Source organism: Odocoileus virginianus, chromosome 9, assembly GCF_023699985.2.
Source record: "Odocoileus virginianus isolate 20LAN1187 ecotype Illinois chromosome 9, Ovbor_1.2, whole genome shotgun sequence".
Lineage (NCBI taxonomy): Eukaryota > Metazoa > Chordata > Mammalia > Artiodactyla > Cervidae > Odocoileus > Odocoileus virginianus.
This window is the reverse complement of record NC_069682.1, coordinates 18795648-18821827: the sequence shown is the minus strand read 5'-3', so window position 1 is coordinate 18821827 and position 26180 is coordinate 18795648. Positions and strand designations below refer to the sequence as shown.

Genomic DNA, 26180 nt, shown 5'->3' with positions numbered 1-26180 from the left:
GAAAACTTCCCTAACACCCAAAACAATTAAGAAAATGGTGATATATATGTTTCTATCAATACTTAACCTTAAATGTAAACAGATTAAATGTTTAAAGCAAAGGGCATATACTGGTTAATGGATAAAAAAGCAAGACCTGTGCATATGCTGTCTATGAGACCTCCCACTCCAGATCTAGGGAAGCAAAGGACTGAAAGTGAGAGGATGGAAAAACATATTCCATGCAAGTGGAATTCAGAAGAAAGCTGCAGTAGAATACTAAGACAAAATAGAGTTTAATGACTATTATAAGAGACAAAGAAGGACACTACATAATGATCAGGGATCAGTCTAAGAAGGTATAACTCTCGTAAATATATATGCCCCCAGCATATGAGCACCTCAATATACAAGGCAAATGTTAATATGCATTAAAGGAGAAACTGACAGTAACACAGGAATAGTGGGGGACCTTAAACCCCAATTTCATCAATGGACAGATCATCTAGACAGAAAATCAAGAGGAAACACAGGCCTTAATACACCCATTATAAGCAGATAGACTTGATATTTATAGAACATTCCATCTGACAGCAGGAGAAAACACATTTTTAAGATACAGGGAACATTTCCCAGGACTGATCACATGCTGGGTCACAAAGTGAGCAAATTTAAAATTTAAAAATTCTTAAATTCAAGAAAATTGAAATCATATCAAGCATATTTTCTCACCACAATACTATGAGATTAGAAATGAAGGGGGGAAAAAAAGCTGTTAAAAAAAAACGCAAAACAACACATGTGGAGGCTAAACAATGTGCTACTAAACAACCAGTGGATCACTGAGAAAAATAAAGAGGAAATAAGTATGATATATATAATATATATATATAAAACATATATATATAATATATATGATATATATAATATATATAAAACATATATATAATATATATGATATATATACTATATATATAAAACATATATATATATAATATATATGATATATATAATAAAGAGGAACAGAAGTATGATGATCGAAAACCCATGGGATGCAGAAGTGGTTCTAACAGGGAGTTTTATAGTAACTTACCTTAGGAAAAAGAAAAACCTCAAACAACCCAACCTTACACCTGAAGGAACTGAAGAAGAGATAACAAAATCCAAAGCTGGCAGAAGGAAAGAAATCTTAAAGATCTGAGCAGAAATAAATGAAAAACAGATGAAGAAAACAATAGAAAAGATTAATGAAACTAAAACCTTAAAAAAATAAAATTGATAAACCTTTATCAAGAAAAAATGGAAGAGAGCTCAAGTCAGTAAAATTAGAAATGAAAAAGGACAAATGACAAATTACAGTGGACACCGCTGAAATAAACACCCATAAAACACTACTATTAAGCACCTACATACCAATAAAATGGACAAATTCTTTGAAAGGTACAATCTCCCAAGACTGAACCAGGAAGAAGCAGAAGATATGAACAGATCAATTGCAAGTACTAAAATAGAAACTGATTTTAAAACTCCCAACAAATGAAATTCCAGGACCAGATGGCTTCACAGACAAATTTGATCAAACATTTAGAGAAGTGTTAACACGGGTCCTTCTGAAACTATTTTAAAAAAAAATTGCAGAGGAAGGAACATTCCCAGTCTCATTCTGTGAGGCCACCATAATCCTGGTACCAAAGCCAGGCAAAGACACCACAAAAAAAGAAAATTAAATGTCAAGATCACTGATGAACATAGATGCAAGCATCCTCAACAAAATATTAGCAAACCTAATTCAACAATATGGGCTTCCCTGATGGCTCAGATGGCAAAGAATCCACCTGCAATGCAGGAGATCTAGGTTCAATCCCTGTGTTGGGAAGATCCCCTGGAGGAAGGCATGGCCAGCCACTCCAGTATTCTTGCCTGAAGAAGCCCCATGGACAGAGATGTTTGGCAGGCTACAGTCCACGGGGTCGCAGAGAGTCAGACACAACTGAGCGACTAAGCACAGCCACACAACCCCTTTATAAAACTCTCCCATGTTTCATAGCTCAGCTCTTAAACAGCACGATATGCATATTGAGATTGATGAACTTCCATCTCACAAAAGCAAATTACGTTCAACTCAGACATCAAATATATTTCTTTCCACGATTTGATGCTAACATGATGCTGAAGATTAAATATTTAGGGCAGTGGGGCAAAAAGCATTTGTGTTCATTGACATGAATTTAATCTGTTCTACAAAGTTGGGAACTCTCACTTAAAACCTTGCATTTCAGTAAATTATTCTTCTAACTACAAAAATACACTGAAATGTCACTAATTCAGATGTTTCCCTTGAATAGCTTTAATCACATAGTATGTAGTTTAAAATGTAAGTTTTAAGCTTGTCCAGAAACCTGAGTTCATTCTAACCAAGTTCTCCATTCTTGGTCTTTGCCTACACGCTTCTAGAGTGACTTAGACTACAGCATCCTTAGTGTCTCAATACCTTTTTTCACGGCACCTCAAGTGAGAAGTTACATCTCAATTTTGTTCATTAAGTACTTCAGTGCAAACCACTTAGTATTTATTGGTATCTAACAATATTACAGGCACTTGAAAACTAAAACATACAACTTAAAAAAATTTGTCTCATTCTTAAATAGCCACAATTATGTTCTATCCGAGTGTGCCTCCACTGAGCACTGCACTTGTTCTCAAACCTCGAAATCAGATTGAACAAAATCACCTTCACTCCTCGTTCCACATGTATTTTCCCAGGTCTTAACTTTTTCTTACAGCAACTACTGAAAAGCAGCTTAGCAAAGATACAATATCACTGAAAAGAATGTAGGACAATCTGACATTATATCATGGAACTCGTTAAAAGGAAAAAAACAAAACTAATTCACTAGGGATGATGATAATCCAGCATGCCACTGCTGTATATATTATTTCAGTACAAGACAAACAATGTCACATAAGACTCAACATCAAAGGTAGCAATTCCAATTATTAGTTAGTGGACTCTGGGTGAGCTTTCAGAACACACTCCGCCTCACCTCTTCTGATTTGCATATTCAATTTTGGTCTTACCAGATCCCCCAATCAAACACAGAAATCAGAAAGTCTATTCCTGTGTGATGTATTTGTGACTGTAAATGTAAAATTTTATCCATTTAAAAATTTAAGATTGCAAAACTGTGCATGGCAATTTAGAAGCCACCATTGCAAATTTGGTTTTGGGGATTTTAAATTCTGGAACTCAAGCATATCTAAGTTTGACTTTGCAAGTGAAATAGACTTGTTGCAATGTCATGTTTTTTATTTTTCCTAGTGAATCATAAAGGTGAAAGTTGCTAAGCCTCTTTAAATTATTAATAGAAATGTATAAATTCTCTGGGAACTAGGTACTCTATCACAAAATTATAAAATGTTACATTGAATTATACTTTCAGAAATAGACTTGTTCTTTATCTAGCAAGCTCAGACTAGACATGCTTTCATACATTTATAAACTTTCAGTTGCTTCATTGAGAACTACCTATTTATATCTCGCAAAATCCTTGGGGAGGTCAATCCAGCCTCCTTCACAAAGTTCAGAACTTGTTAAAGCAGAAAATAAAGCTGAAAAGCTCCAATTACCACAACATAGTGAGAATTTAACAGTAAATCATTAAACCAGCATTATTTACATGTAACTGTGTGGCATGATCAAGCATTCATTCATGGGACAGATTTCCACAGAAGGGGACTGTTTTGTTCATCAATTTGGTTTTGAACTATTTTATAACTTTCTACTGGGCATTTAAAAAGCTACTTAACTGATATAATAGATCAGAATGGATCCAATTAAGTTTGTAAAATCTAAAGCATGACTACATGTAATACTCTAGAACATGGGCATTCATTAAATATTACCTGAATTTTACCTCTCCTCAGATGCTATGCCTCCTGATATTTTCTGTACCTTTTCAGTTTAACATTTCAATTTTGCTTGTACCAGGCTAAAGATTACAAATTCTTAAGATTCTTAGGGTATAGCTTTTATATTTCACATCTTAACTATAAGAACTGGACATAAATTTCTCATTAATGTTAAATTCTTTACCTTAAAAACTTTAAAGAGTCGCACATGTTTTCAAAAACTGCCTTAGTGTCAAATAGGGTAAATTCATCATCAAAGTGTATTTTGTTCAAATCATTATCGTTTCTTGACATTAGAGGCCAAAATATACTAGCCATATTCAGAATCCATCACCATGCTTCATGAACCTTCTTTTTAAACTTTGATGTCTGCAGAGAGTAAAGATTCTAATTTGTCTTGTAGATGTTATTAGCTACAATTTTGAGTTTTTTTAAATGTTTTATTGAGTTATTATGCCATAAGGTAATATATTTGACATGTCTATTTAAAGTAGACAGGTAATACTTTTTTTAAAAAGCTGCATTTTTAAGGCTCCAATGCCCTTGGCAGAATGATACTCATTTGCACTAGGGTCAAATCATAAAAGACAATTTCTTACTTCAAGTGTTCTGAATTCACTCCCTGCTTTAAATTGTAGGCAATTTTCATCTTTTTTTTCTTGTTCATAAAATAGGCTAATTTTTTTTCTTTTTTAAATGCAATATGTCTCTCTTTCAAGATAGCAAATTCTCCCTTCCTCAGAGTCAGACTTACTTTGTTTGGCTCCATATCCTCTATAACTTCTACCTGTCTCTCACTCTAAAATAGAAGGGTACATAGGACTATCAGTTGAAATGCCCTCAATCTTTTTATGTACTTTCGTTCCCTCCCCACACAAGATGTTCAAGGTGCTAGCTATTTGCATCTGCAAGTTTTAAAGCCTGTTAAATAGAAACATATTCAGAGAGAGAACAAAAGTGTCCTCAAAGGTGTCAAAATGGCAACCACAGATATGGCGCCTCTCAAGTCAAGTGAAATCTGCTCATAGTATTTGATAGACATCGTCACTGCATCCCTTCCTGAAGAGCTATGCACTGAATATATTTGACATTTCTTCATTTTCACCTTTTCCAACAGTTTATTCTTTAGGCGTTATTCTCTTGAGAGTCATTATTATCTATTTTTTAAAAATCCACTTTCCAGCAGAATGTCTCATTTCAGCACTATTCTCTATTACCAAATTGGGTGCTATAAACTTTCCCCCTCAGGATGTGGTTCTCTGATATAAAAATGAAGCTTCTAGTTGTGACATGCTGACACAGGGTAGATTCAACTTTTGAAGTTTCTAATTTGCTCAGCAGCAAAAAATGTCTCAATCACATGAAGATGATGTATGAATGGAACTGGCTGGTACTTCCTATAAGTCTAGAAATTTCAAAGGACTCAGAGTTTCTTAATCCTCATACCAGAAGCACCCTGAATTATGTCTTCAGTGCTTTTTCTTATCAAAATGCCTTTGGAAACATGTATTGGCTTAATAGTATTTCTGTAACATGGTTTCATTTGCCAAATTAAGATTTCAAAGGAAACTAATTAAATTATAAACACTTTTCTTTAGGTAGGAGATATATGGTAAGAGATGATTTTGTTTGACCTATTGCCTGAAAGAGTATGGGAAGCAAATAAGAATGGAAGAATATTTATCTTTATAGAGATAGAAAACAGTATTATTATATTATTTTAATAAATAAATAAGGAGCAGAATCTGGGCTGGACTGTCTACTAGTTAAGCCTGCAGGTGCTTGAGGTCTTGATTCAAATTCTGACTTTTCCACTTATTAGGTATGTGAACTTGGGCAGCCTATTAAAACTCTCCAGGACTCAAAAGCCATAAGAGATAATTACAGTAGGTACTTTAGCCTCAAGGGGTTGTGGTAAAGATTGAATGAGACCCTACACATGAGCATATAATACCAAATATCAGTATAGATAGTAACTGCTATGTACTTCAACAGATAACAGATGTCTTAAAATTGGTGGATACAGAAAGAGACCATAAAAGATGATTCATTATCTTGTTATTCAGTCCATCTTTTTGTGACCCCTTGGACTGCAGCATGCCAGGCTTCCCTGTCCTTCATTGTCTTTCAGAGTCTGGTCAAACTCAGGTCCATTCAATTGGTGATGCCATCCAATCATCTCATCATCTGTCATCCTCTTCTCCTCCTGCCTTCACTCTTTCCTAGTATCATGGTCTTTTCCAATGATTCATTATATTAGACTATTAAAGAATATTTATGAGTATTTCCCTTGTAGCTCAGTCGATAAAGAATTTGTCTGCAATAGAGGAGACCAGGATTCGATTCCTCAGTCAGGAAGATCCCCTGGAGAAGGAAATAGAAACCCACTCCAGTATTCTTCCCTGGAGAATCCCATGGACAGAGGCTAGCCTGGCAGGCTACAGTCCATGAGGTCACAAGAGTCGGACATGACTTAGTGACTAAACCAGCACCACCACCACCAAAGTATATAGTAGAGATGTCATAGGCAAAGGAGGTTGTACGGGAATGGGAAAAGATCATTTTTTAAAAAAAGAAAACAAATGTGGTGGAAGATTTCTGGTTTCCAGTCCAGCTTGTAAGGAGCTTGGAAAGCATTGGTTTCATCTTCCCAACAACCAAAACTCAAAAACTCTTCTTAGATCCTCCAAGAAGAGAGATCACAGGGGAAATTGCTTCCCCCAAATTGATGGGCATATATAGAGAGTAAAACTTAGCAAAAACCTGGGAAAAGGAACTATGACTGCAGTCAGCATTTGGCTTTCCAGGTGGCTCAATGCAGGAGATGTGGGTTCAATCTCTGGGTGGGAAAGATACTCTGGAGAATGAAATGGCAACCCACTCCAGTATTCCCTGGGAAATCCTATGGACAGAAGAGTCTGGTGGGCTACAGTTCATGGGGTCACAAAAGAGCCAGCCAGACATGACTAAGCGACTAAACAACAGCTGTACTAGGCAAGGACAAGGTAAATTGTAATTAAAAAACTGCTGGAGGTTCAATGTGGAAAAACTTGAGGGATATGAAATCCAAGGGATCAGTCTTTGGGGGCACCCCTATAATATTACTTGGTAGGAGCCCTACCAAGTTCTCGTGGTGAAGAGTAGAAAAAAAATCCCTTCTACTTCTTACAGGAGAGAGGAAAAAGTAGCCATCTGAAAGTGTGCCTATTTTTCTTAATGATTTCCTATCTCCCCTAAGGTTTCTGGGGTGGGGTAGAGTAAGAAGTGAAAAGTACTTATGAAAGTTACAGTGAAAGGACACAGACTCACTAGTACACTGAGATCAAATCACAAGGTTGAAGAATGATTCCATTTCCCTGACCTGACACCTGGCACCTTTCCATCCCATCATCACATCACTAGGGCTCCTACATAATAACAGGGAACTGTAGGGAAAGAGTGTCATCTCTCAGACCTTATTTCAGAAGTTTGGACCTCCAAAATACAAGGGAGACAAAACCAGGATGCCAGAGGAAACTTCACCTTCTGACACCCACAGCTCTAGTCAGCAGTAAACAAACCTAGCCAGGTAAACAAAAACCTGACACTATCTAGCTGTTTACCTTGATTCTTTCAAAGCAATTCATTCTGTTCACCACTGACACAAAATTACAACTCGTACTAAAACAATGACATGGCCAAAATGTTGACATTTGTAATACCCAAAGCATATTCGAGGAACAAGCACACAGAGTTTGCAGAATAAGAGATGAAATCAAAACTGCACTTTGAGGAAGAACATAGGAAGCCCTGAAAACCAAATTAAAAGGTAGTAAAGAGCCTCTGATTTGGTGTCATCATTTAGGAATATTAACCCTGCATCCATGTGAAGAGTGGCCTGGTTTAGGAGAATACTTACACAGAGATGAGTTGACTGGACATGTGCAACTGTCCAGGAATTACTAAGATGTGGAGGTGCAGATGCAATGAAAGAAAAGCATATGAGTTGAGAATGAAGAAGTAACAGATTGAAATTCAGAGAGAATTGGTTAATACTGTTAATAATGATAATAGTGTTAAAAATGATAATTTTAATAACAAAAATAGTAAGATCAGGATTAGGAAATTCTTTCCTAAAGGAAGGTAAGTATGAGTTTGAATATGAAGTTGCAGATACTGGCAACTAAAAATAAGGGTTGAGGATGTAGAAATAAGGGCTACATACATGGGGGAATGAGCAAATTTTGAGTGCTGAGAGAATAAAAATTCAAGCACAATGTGTAGGAAAAGATATAAAAAGGTAAAAGTCAGAATATTGGTTGAGATGCACAAATAGGTCCTAAAAGGAGAAGGAAAAAGCATAAAAGACAAATATAACACGAATGGGAAAAATCACATACACTATACTGAAAACACAGATGAACACTTTAAGAAGGTGTGGATTGTTCATGAGTGCGTGCTAAGTCACTTCAGTTGTGTCCACCTCTTTGCAACCCCATGGACTGCAGCGCACCAGGCTCTTCTGTCCATGAGATTCTCCAAGGAAGAAGACTGGAGTGGGTGGCCATGCCCTTCTCCAGGGGATCTTCCTGACCCAGAGATCAAACCCACGTCTCTTGAGTCTTCTGCATTGGCAGGTGGGTTCTTTCCCATTAGTGCCATCTGGGAACAACAAGTGGATTGATCAGCAGTGTCAAATGCAGCATTAGAAGAATCATTATAATTATGAAATTAATGAAGTCCTCAAAGACAGAATACATGCTTCATGAAGGTCAGGAATGTATTTGATGAACAATTATCTCTACAGTTTCAGGTCAGTGACCGAGTGTCAGTGACCAATAATTATACCATTAAGAAATATATGTATATATTTTGGTTGCACAATGGTACATGTGGACTCTTAGTTACCCAACCAGGGATTGAAACTGCACCCCCTGCATTGGAAGGGCAGAGTCTTAAATACTGGACAACTAGGGAAGTAAGTTCCAAGAAAAAATATTTTTGGGGGGACTATAGAAGACAGATTTCAGGAAACCAAAGATGATGTGTGTATTGAAGTAGAGGAAACAAACAATGTGTTGCTGTTCAGTTTCTCAGTTGTGTCCAACTCTTTGTGACCCCATGACTGCAGCACGCCAGGCTTCCCTGTCCTTCACCATCTCCCGGAGCTTGCTCCAACTCATATTCAATTAGTCAGTGATGCCATCCAACCAGCTCATCCTCTGTTGTCCCCTTCTCCTTCTTTCTATCTTGCCCAGCATGAGTCTTTTCCAATGAGTCACCTCTTCTCAACAAGTGGCCAAAGTATTGGAGTTTCAACTTCAGCATCAGTCCTTCCAGCGAATATTCAGCGTTGATTTCTTTTAGGATTGACTGGTTTGATCTACTTGCAGGCCAAGGGACTCTCAAGAGTCTTGTCCAACACCACAGTTCAAAACATCAATTCTTCCCAGCTCAGCCTTCACGGTCCAACTCTTATATCCATACATGTTCCACAATGTGTGGGAAATGTTAATTCGAGGTAAAAAATAATTAAAAACAATAATACTTAGATGAGAAACAAAGTTAAGATTTTGTAGTTAGGTAATTCATTGTTTTTTAAGGTAAGAAAGAATTGTGATGCCTAAAGTTAAAAAGCGGTGATAAGAGGCAATTTAAGGACACACACAAAATGAACTAAATACAAAGAGGCAAGGTTCTGAAAAGACAGGAAGGGATAAGTTGAATGGTTCATTATTTCACTGAGAACTAAGTCATAAGTAAATAAACATTTAGTACATTCCTTTTAGAGAAACTCTTGATTCTTGGACACTTGGAAAATGATAAATAACCTGAAAGATTTTCAGAGTATTTATTCAGGCTTTAATCTTGCCCTACAGGATTCTAAAAGCACTGCTTCCTTCACATGCCTTTCACTTTACACTACCTCTCACGGATGATACCACTTGGCATTTCAAAAAGAGAAAGCATATCTTTGAGTCTTACTTGAAACATTTAAGTATCCTTAGAAGTATTTTAAGTGAACACAGACAAAACGAAGAAAAGAAAAACAGAAATAAAGATTTTGTTTCTCCTGGGAGGCAGAAAAATGTGATATAAACTGGGTGGCTTATTGATTCAAATGGTAGACATGAATATTGGAAGGGGTTCAAGTTTGATACAAGCATTACTTTTTGCCAACAAAATAGAAATCACTGTGGGATCATGAGACTTTTTGAAGAAACACAGAGGAACTGTAGATGATCTGGGCTTGTTTCTGCTATCTAAACATCACTAAGTTTATCTTCTGTCTCAGTAAAATAAGGAGAACAGAAACAACCCTGGCCTAACCACTCACATCATGAAGGAAACTGTCCTTGTTTTCTCACTTCATGAAGGTAAGTCATAAACAGAAGTGCCTTTTTCTAATTCTGCTTAACAAACAAATGAAGGCTGTCATCCATTGCCTTTTTGCAACGAGAAAATGAAATCTGCAGGATATATCCTGAGATTTATCAGCCAAAACAGCCTCTCTTTCCACCCCGCCCCCCCTTCACATAGTTATATATTTGGAATGGAATATTTGTAACTCCAACAAGTAACTGGAGAAAAAGAGAAAGTAGAAATGAGACTGAACTGTGATAACCAAATGGCAACTAAAGTGAACAGGAAATATAGAAATAAAACACTTGTTTGTTTTGAGCTCCTTGACATGGATAAAAATGCCATCTCCCAACATTTTTGTGTTTTAGAAGAGAAACTACTAAGTATTCAAACATGACCATCACATTTTACATTTGTAAGCTTTGAGAATGTCATGTTAAGCTGAAGAGATTGAGGGTTACACATGCAGGCTTTTGCTTTAGAGAGATATGAGTTTCAATGCTGGATTCAACAAGTGTCTTCTGTGTGGCTGGAGGCAAGTTATTTATTCTCTCTGTGCATCCATTTCTTCTGCTGTAAAAGCCTCAGGTATTATGAGGATTAGAAAAGAAACCAGGGACCTGGTGATTGGCATTCAGTGACCACCAGTTACACAGTCACAATTTTTGATAACCAGGCTTGTTCTATTTAGTTACATATAAGTAAGTAAGTAAGTAAGTGTTAGTCGCTCAGTCACGCCCAACTCTTTGCAACCCCATGGACTCCAGCCCACCAGGCTCCTCTGTCCACGAGATTTTCCAGGCAAGGATACTGGAGTGGGTTGCTATTTGCTTCTCCAGGGGATCTTCCCAACCCAGGGGTCAAACCCAGGTCTCCTGCACTGCAGGCAGATCCTTTCCCGACTGAGCTACAAGGGAAGCCCTTAGTTAAATACAATTTTCAAGTTTTAGTAGTAAAAATAAATAAATGATAACAATAGGAAACCTCTCTTCATCTGTACTATACAAAACCTCTCTCCATCTGTACATATACTCTATGTATATGTAGATCATTTAGTACTCTATCATTCTAGAGTATTTACTTAGTTACTGAATTAATACATTATTTATTAAATACCAGAGCCAAATTACATTTATGAGATGATATTAAAGGTTACCAAAAGGTATAAGAAAATCAGAAAAATGTTATGCTATTTAATATGACTAATTTTATCCTAATAGTCTATACCATTATTCTTGATAAAATCTCCTTATACCTGATGCTATGTGTTTGATGGCATCATAGAAGAGAAGTAAAGAGGGCAGAAGGAGGTACAAATAGGAGAAAATGAGAAAAAATACCAACACACAACCTGTCATCATACAGATGTTATCATACAGTAATAACTATTGTCTAATTGGTATTTTCCAAATCTATACTTTAAAAAAATCAATAAAATATCAACTTCGAACTTTAACTACATATTAGAAAAAGAAAAATATATAAAAGACAAATGAAAGAAAATATGGAAATAAAGGAAGACTGATTCTTCTCTTTGAAAATTATGGAATGAGGAGCCATAATAGTTGGGCAATAATTCAGAAAGTGGTATTTTTAGACATAAAAATTGCTGATACCATAAGAAAACTGCATGCTAAGGATTAAGTATTAGGATGTAATATATACAATACAATATTATAAAGATAACATATCAGATAAGATTATAATCACCCCACTTTACTTTTTATATGTTCTTTTTTTTTTTTCAAAGTACCTTTGCATAAAGCAAAGTTGTGCTGTGCTATACTTAGTCACTCAGTTGTGCCTGACTCTCTGCGATCTCATGGACTGTAGCCTGCAGTTTCCACTGTCCCGGGGATTCTCCAGCCAAGAAAACTGGAGTGGTTTGCCATGCCCTCCTCCAGGGGATCTTCCCAACCCAGGGATTGAACCCAGGTCCCCCACATTACAGGTGGATTCTTTACTGTCTGAGCCACCAGGGTTAAGTAGGTTATTTTTGCATTTTCTAGTGGCAAGTACATGAATTCAAAAACAAGAGGCTGCCCATCTTCAAAGAGATGGATATTTTTCAGTATTTCTTTAGTTAATTCAAGTGTTTTTTTTTTTTTTTCTTTTCATTTGAGAGACAAGAAAGCCTTCTTTATGTGTCCAGGGTAATATAGAACAGAACACTGAACAGAAACAGTGAATCCCATATGTAGGTTTAGAATTTTTAGCAACACATTTTTTTTTCTTTTTCTTTTTCTTCCATTTATTTTCATTTGTTGGAGGCTAATTACTTTACAACATTGCAGTGGTTTTTGTCATACATTGAAATGAATTAGCCATGGATTTACATGTATTTCCCATCCCGGTCCCCCCTCCCACCTCCCTCTCCACCCCATCCCTCTGGGTCTTCCCAGTGCACCAGTCCTGAGCACTTGTCTCATGCATCCAACCTGGGCTGGTGATCTGTTTCACCCTAGATATACATGTTTCGATGCTGTTCTCTTGAAACATCCCACCCTCGTCTTCTCCCACAGAGTCCACAAGTCTGTTCTATACATCTGAGTCTCTTTTTCTTTTTTTGCATATAAGGTTATCGTTACCATCTTTCTAAATTCCATATATATGTGTTAGTATACTGTAATGGTCTTTATCTTTCTGGCTTACTTCGCTCTGTATAATGGGTTCCAGTTTCACCCATCTCATTAGAACTGATTCAAATGAATTATTTTTGATGGCCGAGTAATATTCCATGGTGTATATGTACCACAGCTTCCTCATCCATTCGTCTGCTGATGGGCATCTAGGTTGCTTCCATGACCTGGCTATTATAAACAGTGCTGCGATGAACATTGGGGTGCACGTGTCTCTTTCGGATCTGGTTTCCTCAGTGTGTATGCCTAGAAGTGGTATTGCTGGGTCATATGGCAGATCTATTTCCAGCTTTTTAAGGAATCTCCACACTGTTTTCCATAGTGGCTGTACTAATTTGCATTCCCACCAACAGTGTAGCAACACATTTTAAAAAGTAAAAGGAAATAGGTTAATCTTTAGTAATACAACTTATTTAACTGAATGTTCCCAAATGCTACCATTGCAACATATAATCAATAAATTCTTAATGAGATTTTCCTAAATTCTATTTTCTTTTGTATGACATGTTTGAAACAGTGTGTATTTAACATTTGGACCAGCCACATTTCAAGGGTTCAATAGTTCCATGTGGCTAGTGGCTACCACATTGGACAGTGTAGGCTATAAAAGAAAGCCTTTTAGTCAGAGAGTTCAATGTTCCAATCCCCCTGCCCATTTACCCTTGTGACTTAGTCAAGTTTTTTTCAACCTTTTAAAGAATTAAGTATCTTCTACATCTCACTGTATTAAAAGGATGAAATGAGATAACAGAGGCAATTCTCTTACTGTTTCTGATCCTCAGGAAACATTTAACAGATGTTAGTTTTCTTCCTCTAAATCCCTCTAAAATTTATCCTTATTTTGTTTGTTAAAAAAAAAATCCTTTGGGTTTTCGTGAATGGATAAGAACAACAACTATTCAACATCCATTCACAAGACTTTATGGAAACAGTAATGCAGGCAGACTCATTCTAGTGGCTACAGACAAAAATGTCTTTAACTTATAGTATATCCCCACACTTGTAACACTACGCTGCTCCCCACTGGCTCCTGGGTGATATTTTGTTGAAGGCTCCACTTTTCTTTTCTTTTTCCTAGCAGTTAACTTCCCACACACCATATAAGCTTTTAACTTAAAATGCTTGATATTTATTTTTTTGTTCTCCTCTGCTACAATGTCAGCCACATGACAGCAGAGATCCTTTCTTGACATATTCAACATATATTCCAAATAACTAGAACAGCAGCTAACAAAAAAATTAAAAAAAGAGGGGAGCTCAACAATATGCTGAATGAATAATTGAAAAAAAATTTTTTTCACCATGTCAATGTATGATAGCTCAGATGGTAAAGAATCTGCCCGCAGTGTGGGAGACCTGGGATCAATCCCTCAGTCAGGAAGATCCTCTGGAGAAGGGCATGGCAACCCACTCCAGCATTCTCGCCTGGAGAATTCCATGGACAGACGAGCCTGGTGTGCTATGGTCCCTGGGGTCACAAAATGTTGAACATGACTGAGTGACTGACACATGTACACAATGTATATAATTTTATTTATCTGTCACACAGGTGGAGAAACTCTTCCATCTAGTCACATGCATTTCTCTTAAGATTTTTTGATGTGGACCATTTTTAAAGCCTTTATTGAATTTGTGACTATACCACTTCTGTTTTATGTTTTGTTTTTTTTTTTTTTTTGGCCCCAAGGCACGTGGGATCCTAGCTCCCTAACGAGGGATCCAACCTGCACCCCCTGCATGGGAAGGTGAAGCCCTAACCACTGGACCACCAGAGAAGTCCCTGATTACATGTGTTTTTAAAGTAGTGGCTGAAGAATTATACAAATTATGGATGTTTTCCTTTAACATTCTTCTCAGACTTTAATGTGATGATGATGATGATAAAGAATAGTAGTAGAGGTATGTTAGTAATTCACTCCCCTTGGAGTATCCCCTCAAATTCCCATAACACATAACGTTATGTATTATGTAATAATATTATTTAATAATACATAATACAAAAAGTATGCATTATTATATATAAAAATACATAAATTCCAGTGTATTGTTTAAGGATCAGCTAAAATATGTACATATTTAAAAATCACATACCCTTGGAGCAGAAACTGGCAACCCACTCCAGTATTGTTGCCTGGAGAATTTCATGAAGAGAGAAGCCTGGTGGGTTACAGTCCACTGGGTCACAAAGAGTCGAATATGACTGAGTGACTCACACACACACCTTCGTTCTACACCATTTTCTCTACCCTTGAGTAGCATGTGTCTTTACAAGAAATACGCAGGCTTGACTTATGATACACTTTCATATTTAAGGAGAAAAAGATGTGTGTGTGAGTGAGCCCATTTTACTGAAATGACTGATATTTTTGAAACATAATGTGTCATGTGTCTTTAACCAGCCAACACTCTTATTTAATCTATTTTTTTCTTTATTTGTCTGGGGGTGAGGGGCACAGAGTAACTGCAACCTTCCCAGGTGAATCCCAGTTCTTCCCTCTGATTCCTCCTTAGAGAGGCTTCAGGAACACTTCAGTGATTTTCTAGAGGTTGAATTGCAGTCACAATAAAAAAACAAACACACAGCTAAATTAAGCTAAATGATAACAATACATTTAGAGAAGGAACCTCATTTTTAATCTTACAAAAGATTGTGTGAAGATTCACTGCCAAGTAAAGTGACTAGAATTTTAATGGTTGAAATGAGCATGTGTTGGTACAGGTACAGGTGAATTCCACAAGCGTCACCATTGGCTTAGTCCCAGTATACAGACTAATGACTTATACCATTTGTCAGGGTATTTTGAATTCCTTCCTTTTATTTTTTTAAGCAACATGTGATAGTATTACTTCACATTAAGAAATATACTGTACAGAAAGATATAAAAATAATCATGCATTCACTCTGAACCCTTCTCAGAGCCTTTCAAATGACTATGTGTCTAGTTTTGTATGGCCATTGTAAGCCATGTCATTTCTGTTGTGTTAATCTATGGCATTATTGTGAAGACCCCTCTTCATGGTTTTCATGTTTTGTCTAAGAAGTCTTCAGCAAGCTCTAGGTTCTTAAATCTCTGATACACGTTGAGTTACTTTTTGTATCAACTATGCGCAGTTTAGGTTGTGTTTTTTTGGCCGAAGGATATTCACTTGTTCTGGCATCATTTGAATAGTTGAAAAGACTATCCTGCCTCTACTGAACTGAAGTTAGTAAAAAAAATCTGTTGGGCATATTAATTTTTGGTCTGTTACTGAATTCTTTATGTTATCCTACTGATTTGTGTATTTCTACCTCTGCTAATACCACATTATTCTGAATACTGTAGCTATCATTAAATCTTAAAATTGGGTAAAGTAAAAAAGATCATATACCTTGAGTATCATTTGAAAATCTAATGAGATTATTTCAATTACTGCATTCATGTCTTCATTTCTACCTTGTGTATAATTCCTTTGGTGCTTTCTGAATATCAAATTCTTATTTCATGCTAGATATCATATTACCAGGGTTTTTCACTTAAGTTATATTCATATTTTGTGGGAAATATTTTTTAAACATCTTTGAGAACTTTCAAATAGATACTGAAGTATAAAAAAATAGCATAATGAAATCCCATCTACACAAAATCCAACTTCAACAGTTTCAAACCATGGTCAGTCTCGTTTTTTCTAAATTAACACTCACATCCTCGCTACCACTAGACTACTTGAAAGTAACCCTGAATATTAAATTACATGCTTACATGTTAAATATAGGTCAGTATATATTTCTACCATATTAGGACTATCATATTTCATAACAATATTACACAAAGATGAGTTATACTTCATTATAATCAAATATTTAGACAGTAGGAAACATATTTTAAATTTATGTTAATATGGATATAAGTATATTTATTGGAGCATAAGTATATATATGTATACATATGGGAGTATCTACATTCCCAACTTTTTCAGGAAATGATTATACTCCATTATAAATGGAGGAGGAGAACTGCTGTCTGCTTTCAAATCAAACTCATATGCATCTGATTGGCAGCTTTCATCACAAGCACAGGACAAGTTGGGTGAGATGCAACTCTTAAGGCTCAGTAGTAAACAAACATCTTTCTAAAGAACAACAAGAACATATGACAAATGTCTACTGCACTGTTATCTCCTTCCTCCAGGGTAATTGTTCTCTTTTAACATCCTTATCTTTCCTGACATTGGTTGTCTTTAAATGCTTGGTGAGGCTTGGCTATCTATTTCAACTTTTGAATGAAGGCCTGTATTACTTAGTATATAGATATCAGGAAAGAATATTTACAGCTGTTAACCAGAACTGTTTTCCCCACAGAGCTGTCCTCTGATTGGAAGAATAAAGAGCAGGTGCTGGACGGGTGGGCTGGGCACAAAATGCACAGACCTTCCTAAGATGGGACAGTGTTTCTCAACCTGGGATACACAGTAGACTCAGCAGAGTTCTTAAAAACCTTGCTGCCCAGGTCACAACTCTGATTTTGTCAGAATCTTTGTGGGTGGATCCAGGTATTAACATTTTGTTTAAACTCTCCAGGTGATTCTAATATTCAACCAAATTTGAGAACCATCGTTCTTGGTTGTGAGGTGAAGGGTTGGCAGACAGGCAGATTGCCTATTTGATTTTCTTTTATTCCTAGACAGAGTTATCTTTCTTTATTTCCCCCTGAAAATCTAGGTTATGGATCCTGTATAATCCCCAATATAATTCTGCTTCTTTTTCAGGATGTAATTAAATCATGGTAATCATTTTGCAGGCAGCTGTCTGGCTTTCCTTAGATGACATTTCACTCATTTTATTCTGTGAGAAAAAGCTACTCTTGTGAGCAGTTGTGTTTGGAAACCATGGTCCTGGGAAGGAAAAACAAAAGGTGGTGCCAAGTTCCAATTCAACCAGGTGTTCTTCGTGCTGTTTCTCAGGGACTTTGAAGAATTCTTTACAACCTTTCTTGGTATTTGTATTAGTCAGCTCAGGCTGTGATAACAAATACCACAGACTGTGTGTTTCAACCACAGAAAGTTATCTCCTCACTGTTCTAGAGTCTCAAAGTCCAAAATTGAGGTGCTGGCAGGGTTGGTTTCTCCTGAGGCCTCTCTCCTTGGCCGGAAGATAGCCATCCCCACTGCGAATTCTCACAGGGCCTTTCCCCTGGGTAGGTGCCTCCTGGTGTGTCTTCCTCTTCTTATAAGGACATACGTTCTTTGCATGCTGCTGCTGCTGCTGCTCAGTCACTTTAGTCGTGTCCGACTCTGTGCGACGCCATAGATGGCAGCCCACCAGGCTCCCCCATCCCTGGGATTCTCCAGGCAAGGATACTGGAGTGGGTTGCCATTTCCTTCTCCAATGCATGAAAGTGAAAAGTGAAAGTGAAGTCACTTAGTCATGTCCGACTCTTCGCGACCCCATGGACTGCAGCCTACCAGGCTCTTCCATCCACGGGATTTTCCAGGCAAGAGTACTGGAGTGGGGTGCCGTTGCCTGCTCCGGTTCTTTGGATGAAGGTCCCCCAATTCATGACATCACTTAACCTTAAGACCTCTTGAAAGGCCTTGTCTCCAATGCAGTCACATTGGGAGTTAAGGCTTCAACATCTGAATTTTGAGGTGGGGGGAGGGGCACCATTCTGCCCAGGACAATACTTTTGACTTTAATCTGAAAATATCTGTGTAGTTTCCTTGGAAAGATCTACAGGGAACTATGTTCTCCTGGGCTGAGATTTCTGCTGTTTTCACTTCACTCATTCTGATCCCTTTGCTTTTTTATTCCCTTCTGGAATACCTCAAACATTTCTGGTCGAAAGATGGGAATTTTCTAAAATGTGTGAAAAGTACAGTTGTTATCTCTTTCTGCATGTGTGTGTAGGTGTGCATGAGTGTGTGTAGATAAGATCAAAGTGAGTGGTCTGACGAACATGTGAGCGAGGGCTGGCTTTTGTATATAACACACCATTTCCCTGACTGAGCTTCAACTCTCCTTGCTCTATCAGAGACCACGCTGAGATGGTGACATAACTCATAAGAAAGAAAAGGTTAAATGGCCCCGAATAAGGACATTAAGAAATTTCAGGCAGAGCTGTAACTAAGGATAAAGCAAGACAAGAAGGAGACAGCTTGGATGAAGCTCCAAACTCCAGGGGTTCTGTTCTGATGTGGGTGCTCAGTACACAGACTCAGAGAAGATCTTCATCTCCTCTTGCTGTTCATCTCTGACGCAGGAATAGTAATAGGATCTGTTCTGTTTGCCCAACAGGAACTACAGCTATCACCATCAAGCCTGCAGGGCTGTCAACTAAGTACCAAGTAAGTTCTGTTTGTTGAACACTTAAAGCTTTAAACTACTAACATACACATCAGAGTGCTAGTATCATTAAGATTGCTTACAGCTTTACTTTTTGACCTTGGGCTGTGAGTAGAGAATTGCACAACAGTAAGCATGTGGGTCATATAAGGAAATATACTCCATTTCAGTTACCTTCCAAACATTCACTTAATTCAGCTTCCAACACATCGTGTGTGGTATTAGAAGGCACTCAGGAAAACTACCCTGCATTCTTTAATCCAAAAAATTTGTAATAAATACAGATGAACATAGATCTAGGTCATGTGAGGCCTATATAAATACTCATCAAGGTCTATTCAATCATAAATTCTGGAAAGAATATAAAAATAGCAAAAGATGTGACTCTGGTATACCCTATCAGAGTTTACAGTCTAATTATAGAGAGAGTAATTTATTATAAAATTAAAAAGAAAATAAAGTTATGAGGAAAGGGAAAAAAGAGATAGCAGCCTTCTGCATTTTGCTTCTGTTAATTTATGTCATGCAAATGTCATTCTTGCCATTAAAACTCATATATACTCAGTCCAAACACTATTCACGTGTAGACTGGAGAGTGGATTAATGCTTGCAGTTTCTCTCTACAACTTTGGTGATGGCTCTAAAAAGACTCATAATAGGCCTGTGATGGACATTGAGAATGCCCTCCTTATGTATCTAATTCTTCATCTTGGTAACAGCAAGTGAAAAGATCCATAAACAGACCATTAATTAACAGCAAGGTTGTGATGCTTAGAAACAGACTGTGGGTTCTTTGAGTCTGTTGGCCTTCTCATAAAGAATTTTGTTTTTCCCAGAGGGTCAACATTAATTAATGTCCTTACAATCTATTTAGCAGCCCGTTGTCTCAGTGATGCCTAAACAAGTTGAGTGAGCTGTAGTGGTGTAGCCTGGTGATATAATCAGGCCGCTTTGAAAAGAGCACTCAGTAAAAATAAACTGCCTCGCACAGTGATTAACAGGGAGGATAATAAACTGTTCTGTTCACAGGATTACTTTTCCTTATCTGTGAACAACATGACTTGTATACCATATTGCATAAAGAACCAGATGGAAGACTTTTCATGTGGTCTTTAATGAACTCACACTAGCTATAAAAGTTAAAAAAAAAAAGGAAAATAACATAACCATTAATATTCTTTAAATGTTACATAAAAAAGGATCAATAGATCACTTGTGTTTGTCTTTTGGGACAATGCATGGAAGCTTTCTCATGTCTATTGATTATACTTCTTTTTCTCTAAACTATTATATTGTATTATATTTCCTAAAGGAAATCAGTTCTCTATATTCATTGGAAGGACTTATGCTGAAACTGAAACTCCAATACTTTAGCCACCAGATACAAAGAACTGATTCATTGGAAAAGACCCTGATGCTGGGAAAGATTGAAGGAAGGAGGAAAAGAGGACGACAGAGGATGAGATGGTTGGATGGCATCACCAACTTGATGGACATGAATTTGAGCAAGCTCTGGGAGTCAGTGATGGACAGGGAAGCCTGGCATGCTGCAGTCCATGGGGCTGCAAAGAGTCGGACACAACTGAGCAAATGAATTGAACTGATTATATTATATTGTATTAAATATTACTACATTATATGTTAACTATTATATTTCTTCTTGTTGTTTAGTTGCTAAGTGGTGTTTGACTCATTTGCAATCCCATGGATTGTAGCCCACCAGGCTCTTCTGTTTGCGGGATTTCCCAGGCAAGAATACTGGACTGGGTGGCTATTTCCTACTCCAAGAGATCTTCCCAAGCCAGGGATCAAACCTCATCTCCTGAACTGGCAGATGGGTTCTTTATTACTCAGCTACCAGGGTAGCCCATTATACTTTTACAAGTTCTCTACACTGAACCTACAATAATTTGTCCCAGTAGCAATATTATACAAGCAGACATGCTCGGTAGTTTTCAAATGCTGTCTTAAGATGAGGAAAGACTGCTACAGATATTATCTAAAGAACTCGTGGGCATTAGTTACCTAAATGTTACTCTCTGGATCTTGTGTAAAGTCGCTCAGTCGTGTCTGACTCTTTGCGACCCTATGAACTGTAGCCTACCAGGATCCTCCATCCATGGGATTTTCTAGGCAAGAGTACTGGAGGGGGTTGCCATTTCCTTCCCAGGGGATCCCAGGGATCAAACCCAGGTCTCCCACATTGTAAGTAGACACTTTACTGTCTGAGCCACCAGAGGAGTCTCCTCTGGATTTAGTAGCAAATAAATATCAGTTTATTTCTCATAATTTCTCAAGGAAGAGAAAGTAATATTTATCCTCAGAGACTATCAGAAAAGGTTAATAGAAAAAAGTTCCATCTAAATGCATATTGACTCTTGTGATGTTTATTATACTGAAAATGTTAGGAAATAATCTAAGAATTTACCATTAGATAATTTTATAAATCATGAGATTATCCACAAGTAGAATACTATGATATAATTACAATTATGTTACTATATGTACTGCATAAGATAAACTTGTTCACACTATTTTTTTTTAAATTACTGAATCAAGTAGAAACTTTATTTTTATTGGCCAATGTGTACATTAAGAAAGAATGGCAGGATACACAAAAGCTTAAAAGTAGTTATACTACTCTACTGGAATGACTAGAGCTTTCTTTTTTCTGCTTATTTAAAATGTTTTAGAAAAAATATATTTTCAGTAATGTTAGATTCAAGAAAAGAATTCTTGAAGAAAAAATAAATATTAAGGGTGAAATGCAATAGTTCAGGTTTTTTTAAGGAGTAAACTTAAAAATATCCACCACATTTTCCACAAACACATAATTGCACTGCTATCATGTATGCTAGCGTTTCTTTTGAGGTGTCATTCTTGGTTTCAATTATTCTTTTTGTTTTTGGATTTATTCTTCCTCTCCTCTACTCCAACCCTATCACCCATCTACATAATTCATGTTAATAAATGAATATATATCCTTTCTCATCCTATTTTCCATGTTCACATTGTTATTCTATAAATGTTTACATTTGGAGTTAAATGTATACACAGATAAGAGGGGGTCAGTCATTGTTTTAGAAATATTAGATCACATCATATAATCATTTTGCATGTTATCTCACTCCTTTAAGACTATCTTTTGGAAATCCTTACAAGTCAACTGTATGGCACTACACTCTTTTTAGTGGCTGCATGATATTGTGCACTGTGGATTGAATCAACTACCTTGGCTATTCCTTTAGATTCTTGACAAGGGGCAATCTTGGCCCCTTGGTGGTAGTTGTCAATTTCTAAAGACATTTTGAGCTTTCAACACTGGAGAGAGGAGTGATGCTGGTATTAGCTGGGTAGAGGCCAGGGATACTGCCAAACATCACAGAGTGTACAGGGAAGCTTTGCAGCAATTAATTACATTACCAAAACACCCACCAGGCACACCCTGACCTCAGGGTGTTTGGCACTGGCTGTTCCTCAGGGTAGAACACCCTCTCCTTAGGTCCCTACCTGTATCACTCTCTCACTTCTGTTAAGTCATTTTTCAAATGGCATTTTCTCAATTCAGCCTATTTTGACCAGCTTATTTAAATTACAAGCCTCCCCCAATCCATCCTCTAGCCTTCAGCAACGTACTTCTTCTATTCTTTCTTCCTCTAACTGACCATATAACTTTTTTACTTATATGTTTATGGATTATTGTTTCCCCCTTCTAGAATGCAAACTCCACTGTGGTGATGATTTTTGTCTGTTTCATCCACTTAATGTTTCCCAGGTCCTAGAATGCTGCTTGGCATTTAATAAATGGATAAATAAATGAACAAGTGAATGATTAAATGATTGTATGAATGATGCATACTCAGGTTGAAAGTGAAAGTCACTCAGTTGTATTTGACTCTTTGTGATCCCATGGATTGTAGCCTGCCAGGCTCCTCAACGCATGGAATTCTCCAGGCAAGAATACTGGAGTGGGTAGCCATTCCATTCTCCAGAGGATCTTCCCGACCCAGGGATGGAACTCTGGTCTCTTGCATTGCATGCAGATTTTTTACCATCTGAGCCACCAGGGAAGCCCCATGTTTATGTTACTTCTCATTTTTTCAACCTCAAACAATGTTGAAGTAAATATCCTTACATACATATGCTTACATAATGGTCTTTATATTTCTATATGGACAGAATGTTTCCCAAAATGGGAAATTTACCACAACCATGAATGAGTGTCTTTCCCCTCTTTCCCCAATTCTATCACTCAGTCATCTGTGAATGGCTTCTGAAAATCCTTTCCCACCTTATTAATTTGTATTTTTCTGATGAGTTGTAAACTTGAGCATAACTTAATATATTTGTTGATTATTTGAATTTGTTCATCTGTGAATGGTTATGCAAATCTTCCCTGGTTGGTAAAACTACCATTTCTAATAAGTCTATAAGAGTTACCTACCTATGTACTTGCAATATGTAAAGAAAAGAATTTTCAAATCTATTATATGCCTGTTGATTTTGTTTATGAAATTTTTACACCATAGTTATAATTTTATATATTTAAATATATGTGGTTTATTTATTTATTTATTGTAGCTTTTGGAAGGTAGATGCTTCTTTAAATTGCACATAGCTTACCCTATGTTTTCTTGCAAGAATTTTATTATTTTAATTTGTTATATTTACATTGTTAATCCATTTAGAATATATGGTTATATATGAAATATTCAGAAGAAAAACTAGAATTTCATTTAATTTCCTTCGAGGTAGATAACTAGCAATGCCAGCATCACACTAAATAATACATCTTTTTCCCAGTGAATTAACCTTTGTCACATACTAAACTCTTCTAATTATTTACCCAAGTGCCTTAATTCTCTATCCTGTTCCATTAACCTATCACCTGGGATATACTAATCTCATCTGTTTTTCAAGGAAATAAAAACCTGATGAAAGGCAGAGGAAATACAATTTGACAGGTCAAAAGGAATAGCAGTATTCAACCTGAAGCTGAATTAGGAAACAGCTTTAAACAAAAATGCACATCCAAGCTGTAATTGAAATCACAATATTTTCAATCTGTCTGGAATATATAAATAATAAAAATGCTATTCTCATTTATTGGACATAAAATGACTAAGCCAATCTTGAATACCTTTTCTATGAAAAATTATTTTAATTCCATGTAATCTTGTTCTTTTTCATTGAGCCTATGCTTCAATTATTTTGGGGAATGTTGTATTAATTAGAGTTCTCCAGAGAAACATAGCCAATAGGATATGTGTAAACATAGCAAGGCATTTATTAAAGGAACTGGCTCATGTAATTATGGAGGCTGGCAAGCCCCATATTTGCAGAAAGAAAGCCAAGAGGGCAGTGAAAGTCCAAAGGCAGTCTGTTGGTGAGTTATCTCTTGCTCAGAGAGGCTGGTCTTTTTTGTTCTGTTCAGGTGTTCAACTGATTGGGTGAGGCCCACCCACTATATGGCGTGTAACTCTCCAATTTCACCAATTTAAATGTTAACCTCATCCCAAAACACCCTCCAAGACGATACATAAAATTAATCATCACAATATTTAAGGTGATCTTTTTACCTCAAAGGAAAGCTAGATTTTATCTCTAAGAATAGTTTTGTCCCTAAGAAAATTTATCACTGAAAAAGGTTATTTTTAATTCCTCAGAAAGTTTGACTCCTAAGAAAAGTGTTAAGCATCAGGCAAAATTTCAGGTTGAAAGCAAACGAGAATACAAATTTACTTCTTCTCTAACTCTATTACTTGTAAAACCATTTCAGATCACTTTACTCTCAAACCACCGGCAGGAAGCAAAACTTGTTTAGGGTTCACTGACGCTCATTCCTTCTATCATTGCTTACCTTTTAAATCGCTGCCTCTGCACTTCAGAGGGTTTGGAATGAAACTGACGGCCAGCTAGCTATCACTGTGGTAGCATGCCGACTGTATTCTTTTGTCTACTGCATGTGTTAATCTGAACATCCCCTACTTGTCCCTGCCCCAATTAAGAAATTTTAAGGTCATCTTTGTTGTTGTTATTTAGTTGCTAACTTGTGTCTGACTCTTTTTGCAGCCCACCAGGTTCCACTCTCCATGGGATTTCCTAGGCAAGAATACTGGAGTGGGTTGTCATTTCCTTCTCCAGGGGATCTTTAAAACCCAGGGATTGAACCCACATCTTCAGCATTGGCAGGTGGATTCTTTACCATTGAATCACCAGAGACACCCTGGGCCTTTGGGGTACCATAAATAAAATCCGAGTTTCTTAAAATAGGAGTCAGGGACTTCTTTGTTGTAGCAATATCAGTTTTAGGTCTGTTAAATAAATCAGGGGATAACCAGAAGGAACTAACTCTCTTTTCATAAAGGATACTGAGTTCTATCTCCACAAAGACACAAGGCAGGCACTCTGATGCTCACTCAAATAGTTAAAGCAGATTACCAGCCAGTGAACTCTTTGGCCTGGCTCTCTCTCCTAGATTTACCTGGTGTGTGATCAGGGTCTGGACTCAATGCTTCTGTAGGAATTTCATTGCCAATGACCCAATCCAAGTCATCTTGAGAATCTTGAGTAAGATGGCAAGCTGTGGTCCAGTTTCCTGAAGCTGTTTCAAAATTGCAGCTTCCGGCTGTGCCTGTATACTGGCCTAAGGAAACAAAAATATTAATGGAGTATTCTGGAAATGTATGTCACACTTGATATTACACTACATTTGTGATGGTTTGAAATGATTATTTGCGTATTACATTATTTAAAAATTTAAAGAATCATGGCATTTGTATTCATTGGAAATATCAGTTGTACACTAAAGCTTTTTTTTAATCACAGAATCTAGAAGTGCATGAATACTGTCACTTAGCCGTTAAGGATTTACACGGATTGACTAGTAACATTTTAGATGAGAGATAAAACTGTATCTATACATGAAGAATGTATATAACATTATGATAATACAGATAATTCAGGTCAAATAAATCAATATTTCCAGTTGT

The 26180-nt window shown here is 36.8% G+C and overlaps 1 protein-coding gene across 1 annotated transcript in view; it reads right to left on the bottom strand.

Annotated features, from left to right (window-relative positions):
- Positions 1 to 26180, bottom strand: part of MALRD1 (MAM and LDL receptor class A domain containing 1) — a 518391-nt gene that overhangs the window by 145531 nt on the left and 346680 nt on the right. Inside the window, exon 32 of the mRNA XM_020872693.2 lies at positions 25673 to 25834. Within this exon, the coding sequence (XP_020728352.2) occupies positions 25673 to 25834 (162 nt within the window). The remainder of the gene's footprint in view (positions 1 to 25672; positions 25835 to 26180) is intronic.